This window comes from Ascaphus truei, unplaced genomic scaffold (assembly GCF_040206685.1).
Source record: "Ascaphus truei isolate aAscTru1 unplaced genomic scaffold, aAscTru1.hap1 HAP1_SCAFFOLD_939, whole genome shotgun sequence".
NCBI classification, from domain to species: Eukaryota; Metazoa; Chordata; class Amphibia; order Anura; family Ascaphidae; genus Ascaphus; species Ascaphus truei.
The window spans coordinates 1-9628 of NW_027457278.1; the positions used below are offsets into that span (position 1 = coordinate 1).

Consider the following 9628-nt stretch of genomic DNA (forward strand, 5'->3'; position numbering starts at 1 on the left):
GAGCAGCTGAGGCGAGAGCTGCAATACGTCAACTCCCAGATTATCAGCATGCTGACGCAGGCCAGCGTCGCCCGGATCTTCGAGCGCAAGAAGAACTACGACCTGCGCCGCCTGCTGGCCGGCTCGGAGAAGATCTTGGACAGCCTGCTGGACCTGCTGGAGACAGACCCGGGCGTCCTGCTGGGGGCCGTGCGCTGCCTGCCCCTGTCCAGCCCGCTGCGGGACTCACTCAGCTCCATTCTTACCAAGGCCATCACCCCCAACCTGGTATTTTCCATCCTGGTGGCCGAGCGGCAGCTGGTGACGGTGGTGCAGGAGCGGGCAGTCATCGAAGATTGCCGCCTGGACCCTGCCGACCTCCACCTCCTGCTCAACCTGATTGGTGCATCGTCTGCGTTCCAGGCGGGCGAGATCTGGACCCCTATCTGCCTCCCCCGCTTCAACCCAGACGGTTATTTCTACGCCTACATCTCCTACCTGGACCCGCTGTGCACCGTGTGCCTGGTGCTGCTCTCCACCGACAAGGAGTCCTTCTATGCCGTGTCTGGCTGCAAGCAGAAGATCCAGGAGGCCATGGAGGCCCAGAACTCCCTGCAGGCGCTGGCGGGGGCCCTGCAGTGCTGCTCTTACAGCGCCTCCCTGGTGGGCGTTCCCGAGCTGCTGCATTTTGTGTATAAGCCGCTGGATATCCCCGACAGTTACCGGCAGCTGCCGCAGTTTACCAGGTGAGTTAGGCGCGGGCGTTGGCGGTTTGTGAGGTGGCGCTTATTAGTGTGTGCGCATGGAGAGCATGTAACCCAGATAACATGCACACGGCTTGGGGCTGGGGCTGCCAGCCATGTGCATGTTTGGTAGGAAGGAATCGCCGTCCCAAAGGTTACTAGTGTGCCTGTAAAGCGTACGTGGCAGGGTACGTGGCAGGGTACGTGGCAGGGTACGTGAAGGGTACGTGGCAGCTCCAGTGGAGGGGGATGTTTTTGAGGTAATGATTGGGGCTTTTTTATCAGGGTCTGGAGACCGGTGACTGGAGGGGACCGGAATCAGGGGGTGATATATGGGCAAGATCTGCTTATACCATTGGTGTCATCCCGTGGAGAAGTGCAGGGCTTTGGTATAAAGATATAATCCAAAGATACCCTTCTGGTAACCCAACCCACAAAGTGCCTGGGGTTAGTCGCTGTGGCGGCCTAGCCAATGTAGTGGTGTCCTTGTTGCTATGTGCTGTGACTTTGGGTGACTGGCTTCTTGCTGTGCCCCCGCAGCCCCGAGGCCGAGGGCCCGTACCTGAGTGAGGAGGAGAGGCAGAGACTCTTTGATCTGTACCGATACCTGCACAGCCGCATCCACAGCTCGGCCCGGCCCCTCCGACTCATCTACCACGTGGCCGAGAAGAGACGCTGCTCGCCTGGGTGATTATTCACGTGTGTGTGTGTGTGTTACAGGAGGGGACAGGCTGTGCGTGTGTGTCCGTGTGTGTGTGTGTGTGTGTTACAGGAGGGGACGGTCTGCGTGTCCCTGTGTGTGTGTTACAGGAGGGGACAGGCTGCGTGTCCCTGTGTGTGTGTGTTACAGGAGGGGACAGGCTGCGTGTCCCTGTGTGTGTGTGTGTGTGTGTGTGTGTGCAGTACAGGAGGGGACAGTGTGTGTGTGTGCAGTACAGGAGGGGACAGTGTGTGTGTGTGTGTGTGTGTGTGTGTGTGTGTGTGTGTGTGTGTGTGTGTGTGCAGTACAGGAGGGGACAGGCTGCGTGTCCCTGTGTGTGTGTGTTACAGGAGGGGACAGGCTGCGTGTCCCTGTGTGTGTGTGTGTGTGTGTGCAGTACAGGAGGGGACAGTGTGTGTGTGTGTGTGTGTGCAGTACAGGAGGGGACAGTGTGTGTGTGTGTGTGCAGTACAGGAGGGGACAGGCTGCGTGTCCCTGTGTGTGTTACAGGAGGGGACAGGCTGCGTGTCCCTGTGTGTGTGTGTGTGTGTGTGTGCAGTACAGGAGGGGACTGTGTGTGTGTGTGTGTGTGTGTGTGTGCAGTACAGGAGGGGACAGGCTGCGTGTCCCTGTGTGTGTGGTGTGTGTGTGTGTGTGTGTGTGTGTGTGTGTGTGTGTGTGTGTGTGCAGTACAGGAGGGGACAGTGTGTGTGTGTGTGTGTGTGTGTGTGTGTGTGTGTGTGTGTGCAGTACAGGAGGGGACAGGCTGCGTGTCCCTGTGTGTGTGTGTGTGTGTGTGTGTGTGTGTGCAGTACAGGAGGGGACAGTGTGTGTGTTACTGTGTGTGTGTGTGTGTGTGTGTGTGTGTGTGTGTGTGTGTGTGTGTGTGTGTGTGTGTGTGTGTGTGTGTGTGTGTGTGCAGTACAGGAGGGGACAGGCTGTGTGTTACTGTGTGTGTGTGTCTGTGCAATGGCAGGAGGGGACAAGGTGTGTATGTGTGTACAGGAGGGGACAATGTCCAGAAGTCAGGGAGCGCAGACACCAGGATGAACATATGAGGAGAAAAAACAATAACACAAATGATAGTGCAATCCTGTGGGGTAAAGAAATATTCCAACTGGGAATGGGGACATGCACAGTGGATAGAAACAAAGTATAGACAGACAGCCACTGCTATAGTCCTATGGGGTGAGAGGCTGGAATATGATCCGGTATACACATGACACAGTGGTTGGAATCAAGAATGGCCACACAAATGTGGGAAATGATAAATAAAGGGTTTAGTGAAATGACATCAGGAGGCGCACGGATGCAGTGGGAACCTACAGACAAGCCCCAGAAATCAGGCAATGGAAATAGAGCTGAGTCTGCGTCCGTTGTGGGAGATGTAACCTGTATGCGTAGTGACTGCTGCAGGGAGTCAGGCTGCGCCGGCGCTTCCTCCACTGTCAGCCTCCGCAGGACTTCCGGGTTAGATTCCCTCCACCAGTATTCGGCACCACGTGACCGCGTCACACTGCGGGCAAAGCAAGCTGCTATAAAACAGGAACCAGAGACTCACGCAAGTAAACTTCTGCGTTTCGCTAACAGCTTCCTCAGGAGTCTGTGGGGCCTGTTAGTGGCTGGCCTGCTTGATATACAGAGGCACAGCCAATCGGGAGTCAAGTGTGACGTCATCCTTCCAATCATCTGCCTGCATCATTTCCACCAATGGTGGTATGGATTGCTCAATTCTGCACCTATCATCCTTCAGAGGGGCGGGACTAATGTCCGTGGGCAACATAAACACTAACAACCATTTTAATGGGTTTAAAAACAGATATGTGTTCCCTTAAACTCTGGGGAACGGGCAGCAATAAAAAGCATTAAAAACCTTTAAAGAACTGGCAGGATTCAAAGACATTTTAAGGGTTAATTCCCACAGCATAGGCTTAAGTGCCAACTTGAAGGGGAAGTTTAAAACCTATCATGCTCCAAAGGTCAGAGCTTACATACGTCATAATTATGCACACATAATAATAATTTTAATAAAACACATAATACAAGATCACTCAAAAGAGAGTAATAAGGAAATTCACTGCATGAAAAAATGGTCATTAAAAGGCTAGAGGAGTTAAAGGCCAGCAACAGTTAAACGTTAAACTAGGGGGAAAAAAAAAAGGGGGGGGGGGTGGCAGTATGGACAAGGGGCGTGGTGACATAATATCATATATAACTATATACAGTGGACATAATTCTACAAATGAAATAGCCAGAAAATGACATTATATAAAAACATTTAATAAAAAACATGTTCCTATAAAAAAGCAGCAATATCAATATCGATGTTGACCATCAGGTTCTAAAGTTTTTAATTTGAAGATCCAATAGCTCTCACGCTGAATTAATCTCTTATCCCTATCCCCTCCTCTCCATTGGGGGTCCACACATTCAATAGCTCTATATGTGAGACCTGCAGGATTACCATTGTGTGCTTGTAAGAAATGTTTGGGCACGCTATGTGTTAGTAACTTCCTTTTAATATTTCCTACATGTGCTAGGATGCGTATCCTAAGTGGTCTTATTGTCTTACCTACACATTGGAGGCCACAAGGGCACTCCAATAAGTATACAACGAAATTGGTCCTACAATTGGCAAATTGTTTCATTCTGAAGACCTCACCAGTTATGTTGGATTTAAAATCTAATTTGCTCCTTGAAGCGAACGAGCAAGCCTTACAATTAATACATTTAAAAAATCCTTTGGGTTTTGTTAACCACCCCTCTTGTTTTTCTGTTTTAAAGGCGCTTGGTGCTAGTTGTTTTTTTAAATTGGGAGCTCTTTTGAAAATTATCCTAGGTCTCTCTTCTAATGTACTGCCTAACACTGGGTCATCTTTTATAATATGCCAATATTTGTTGATGATTCCTTTAATTTCTGCAGCCTTCCTATTATAAGGTGTAATAAAAGCTGTTTGGAAACTTGTCTCATTCTGTTGTCTTAATTTTGGTTGCAGAAGAGAGGCACGTTCAATTTCATTGGTTTTTCGCTTTGCTTCCTTTACAGTTGATGTATTGTACTTTCTATCTAAAAACCTTTTTTGTATGATACTCGATAGACTCTGAAAATCTGCTTCCTTGCTGCAGTTATGCTTAATGCGTTTCAACTGTCCAAAAGGTATATTTCGTAACCAGCCTGGATGATGACAGCTGGATTGTAGGACATAATTGTTGGAATCAACAGGTTTAAAAAAAGTTTTGGTATTCAGTTGGTCATTCTCAATAAAAATCAATAGATCTAAGAACTCGACTTGGACTGGGCTGTACTTGCTAGTAAAGCGAAGATTAAAGGGGTTTACATCTAAGTATTTTAAAAAGCAATTCAAGGATGTCTCATCCCCTCGCCAAATGAAAAAAATGTCATCGATATATCTATGCCAGAGGACCAGGTTCACGCCAAATGGGTTCTGGGACCAAATGTAATCTAGTTCCCAGACACCCATAAACAAGTTTGCGTAGCTTGGGGCGAACCTGGTCCCCATGGCAGTCCCACATTTTTGAACATAGAACTCATCTTTAAAAGCGAAATAGTTGTGTTCTAGAATAAAAATTATACTGTCCACTATAAAATCAACTTGGTCTGGCAATAGTTCTTGGTCCCCCATTAGGGTTCTCCGTATGGCACCTACACCTAGATTATGATTTATTGAAGTATATAGTGATGTGACATCTGTAGTCACTAAAAAACAACCTTTTCCCCATTTTGTTTTATTAAGGATTTCTAAGACCTGGATGGTGTCTCTTAAATAAGATCGGATCTTCGTGACGTATTTTATTAAAAAGACATCAATATATTCTGACAGGTTCTCTGTTATAGACCCAATCCCGGAAATTATAGATCTCCCGGGTGGTTCCTGTAAATTTTTATGAATCTTCGGGAGAAAATAAACCACCGGTATTATTGGTTTTGTAACACTCAGATATAAAAATTCCTTTTCATTCAAAATTTCTTTTTGTTTCCCCTTTAATAGATGTGCTGCTAGGGCTTCTAGAAACTTTTTGTAGGGTCTCTTGTGAGTTGCTCATAGGTTGTTGTATCACTTAAAATCCTTGTGGCCTCTTTAATGTAATAGCTTTTGTCCATTATGACCACACCTCCCCCCTTGTCGGCTTGCTTTATGATGATCCTATCATCTTCCATTAGTTGTTTGAACGCTGTACGTTCTGCAGGGCTTAAATTGTTCTGAAAAGGCTCGTCGTCTTTCAATTTACCAAAACTTTTTAAAACTAAATGGCACTTAAGCCTATGCTGTGGGAATTAACCCTTAAAATGTCTTTGAATCCTGCCAGTTCTTTAAAGGTTTTTAATGCTTTTTATTGCTGCCCGTTCCCCAGAGTTTAAGGGAACACATATCTGTTTTTTCACCCATTAAAATTCTTGTTAGTGTTTATGTTGCCCACGGACATTAGTCCCGCCCCTCTGAAGGATGATAGGTGCAGAATCGAGCAATCCATACCACCATTGGTGGAAATGATGCAGGCAGATTGGAAGGATGACGTCACACTTGACTCCCGATTGGCTGTGCCTCTGTATATCAAGCAGGCCAGCCACTAACAGGCCCCACAGACTCCTGAGGAAGCTGTTAGCGAAACGCAGAAGTTTACTAGCGTGAGTCTCTGGTTCCTGTTTTATAGCAGCTTGCTTTGCCCGCAGTGTGACGCGGTCACGTGGTGCCGAATACTGGTGGAGGGAATCTAACCCGGAAGTCCTGCGGAGGCTGACAGTGGAGGAAGCGCCGGCGCAGCCTGACCCCCCTGCAGCAGTCACTACGCATACAGGTTATCTCTCCCACAACGGACGCAGACTCAGCTCTATTTCCATTGCCTGATTTCTGGGGCTTGTCTGTAGGTTCCCACTGCACCCGTGTGCCTCCTGATGTCATTTCACTAAACCCTTTTTTTTTATCATTTCCCACATTTGTGTGGCCATTCTTGATTTCAACCACTGTGTCATGTGTATACCTGATCATATTCCAGCCTCTCACCCCATAGGACTATAGCAGTGGCTATCTGGTTACATTTTGTTTCTATCCACTGTGCATGTCCCCATTCCCAGTTGGAATATTTCTTTACCCCACAGGATTGCACTATCATTTGTGTTATTGTTTTTTCTCCTCATATGTCCATCCTCGTGTCTGCGCTCCCTGACTTCTGGACATTGCCACTATATAAGGATCTATAAGGAAGATCCACTGAAGGTCGAGCTGCAAACTGGCACTGGTTGTATATCATTTCATTCTATATTTTGTATTTACTATACTGCATTATCTCCTCCTATCTGAAACACTCGCAGGAACGCCTGGTGATTTCTGTGTCTTTACAGAAGGGGACAGGCTGCGTGTCCGTGTGTGTGGACAGGCTGCGTGTCCCTGTGTGTGTGTAGTGACAGGAGGGGACAGGCTGCGTGTCCCTGTGTGTGTGTGCAGTGACAGGAGGGGACAGGCTGCGTGTCCCTGTGTGTGTGTAGTGACAGGAGGGGACAGGCTGCGTGTCCCTGTGTGTGTGTAGTGACAGGAGGGGACAGGCTGCGTGTCCCTGTGTGTGTGTAGTGACAGGAGGGGACATGCTGCGTGTCCCTGTGTGTGTGTGCAGTGACAGGAGGGGACAGGCTGCGTGTCCCTGTGTGTGTGTGCAGTGACAGGAGGGGACAGGCTGCGTGTCCCTGTGTGTGCAGTGACAGGAGGGGACAGGCTGCGTGTCCCTGTGTGTGTGCAGTGACAGGAGGGGACAGGCTGCGTGTCCCTGTGTGAGTGTGTGTGTGTGTGTGTGTAGTGACAGGAGGGGACAGGCTGCGTGTCCCTGTGTGTGCAGTGACAGGAGGGGACAGGCTGCGTGTCCCTGTGTGTGTGCAGTGACAGGAGGGGACAGGCTGCGTGTCCCTGTGTGAGTGTGTGTGTGTGTGTGTGTGTGTGTGCAGTGACAGGAGGGGACAGGCTGCGTGTTCCTGTGTGTGTGCAGTGACTGGAGGGGACAGGCTGCGTGTCCGTGTGTGTGTGTGCAGTGACAGGAGGGGACAGGCTGTGTGTGTGCAGTGACAGGAGGGGACGAGCTGCGTGTCCCTGTGTGTGTGCAGTGACAGGAGGGGACGAGCTGCGTTTGCGTGTGCGTGCGTGTGGTGTGACAGGATGGGACAGGCTGTGTGTCTGTCCATAGTAACGGGGGACGGGCTGCGTCTGTCCGTGGGGGGAGGGGACGGGCTGCGTGTCTGTCCGTGGGGGGAGGGGACGGGCTGCGTGTCTGTCCGTGGGGGGAGGGGACGGGCTGCGTGTCTGTCCGTGGGGGGAGGGGACGGGCTGCGTGTCCCTGAGTTGATTGGTTTGTTCACTGGTTTTCTCTCTGCAGGTGACCAGCAAGTTTGAACTGTATACTGCGTTCAGCTCGATGGTAACCAAAGTGGGGGCAATTAATGTAATCACCAAACTCCTGCGCTGGATCAAGAAGGAGGAGGATCGTCTCTTTATCCGCTACCCCCCAAAGTACTCCACCACCCCACTTCCTGGGAAGCCAGGCAAGGCTACCCGGCCAGACAGGACTGACCCCTCTCAGAATGGCTTTTTCTCGGGACTCTAGCAGGGTCTGACCCGGGGGTCAGTGTTACAGGTTCCCAGACTCTGTGCTTCAGACGTTTAGGAGAGGATTTAGCTGCCCTCCCCGGGGACCCGCTGTGTGTGTGTGTGTGTCGCTGTGCGTGCGCGTCTGTGTCTCTCTCGCTGTGCGCTCTGCTGTGTCAGGGCAGCCTGTAATCGGACTGCTCCGAACACGCCGTTACTCCCTTCCTCTGCCACACACAATAACACCGGGACACTGATAACCACTAACTCGGACAGCTGCATGTGAGGCCGCACTCAGAGCTGCTCCTGCTGACCATCCACTGGGGGGCAGTGTAGCGGCCAACATACTACCCTTGTAACTACTCCTGCGCTGTGGAGATCAGGGGAGGGAGGACACAGGTGTATAGGATGCAGCGACCTCTGACCTGCAGCCAAACCTCCCCAACCCCTCTGCTCTCGTCCCAGCACTTTCTGCTGCTCTCCAGTTTGTTTCAAATCCCCAAATAAACTGCTCCGGACCTCGATTTTATCTTTATTATTGTACAAGCCGAGTGTCCGCACTGCGGGCTCCCGCACGCCTCTCTCACTGGCTCTCTCTCTCACTACCCCCTCTCACTGGCTCCCACCTTCCTCATGTTCCCGGAGCTCTTAGTAAGCAGGGCTAGGATCAGTGTGTGAGCTGTCCGCAGCTCTCCCACAGCTGCCTGTCTGGCAGCGGGTGCTGTGATGTATGAGAGGCCAAGTACTGAAAGTGAAAGGAACTAGGAGCCCGGAGGTGCAGCTTTATTACACACACGCACCATGAAATCCCCTCAGTGTTATATACATAGAGGCAATCCCCTCAGTGCTATATACAGGTAGGAGAGGTTCCCTCTGTTATATACACTTCCGGTTGGCCGCGATCCGTCACTTCCGGTAGTGGGTCTGCAATCTCTGACACTGCTTCTCTCCTCCTCTGGGCGGCTACCACTCTACGCGTTTCGCCAATACGGTGCGTGGCTTCCTCAGGAGTGTACCGCCCCCTAGTCCTCTGTATCTTAATATACCCCGCATTATTAACACTTAATCAAAAACATGTGTCTAAAAAGGTCTGCACTAATTACCGGAAGTGACGTATCGGAGCTAACCGGAGGGGACAGGACAGCCCACCCAAGAGGGAGCTCCAGGAAAAGAACAGTGGCGTCCTACACGAGGAACGGAGCTGACGGGACCAGTACACCCCAGAGGGATCCCAGGAGGTGGAGAGTCCAATTCAGCGGCGTCCCACGCAGGGTCCATAAACCGGAGGTGGTGGGTGAGCCAGAAGCACAGCGATCTCTCCTCGGTCACAGTATTGTGATACACGCTTTATTTATGTTTTTATTGTAAGTGTTCAATTTTAAAACCCCATAAAGTCACGTTTTTTATGATTGGTCTGCACTATGGATATCTTTTCTCTTCTATATACACCGCTGCTTGGCTGAGAGTGGAAGTCTCCATTATTCATTGGATTAGAAGTCCTCCCTGCATAGACCACTGTGTCACACTGCCCGTTTCTGACTTACATCTTGTGAGTAGGCCACACATACGAGCCAAGATTAATCACTGAACTAATATAGAAGTTATCAAACTGTCTG

General features: G+C 50.1%; 1 protein-coding gene across 1 annotated transcript; it reads left to right on the forward strand.

Annotated features, from left to right (window-relative positions):
• Positions 1–3: 3 nt before the first annotated feature.
• MON1B (MON1 vesicular trafficking associated B) lies at positions 4–9421 on the forward strand (the record flags this gene model as incomplete). Its single annotated transcript, XM_075585124.1, is given in 4 exon segments — positions 4–725; positions 1263–1387; positions 1390–1409; positions 7804–9421. Coding segments are annotated over 4 exon segments (1095 nt in total), but the record flags the coding sequence as incomplete, so codon positions are not given.
• Positions 9422–9628: the final 207 nt, after the last annotated feature.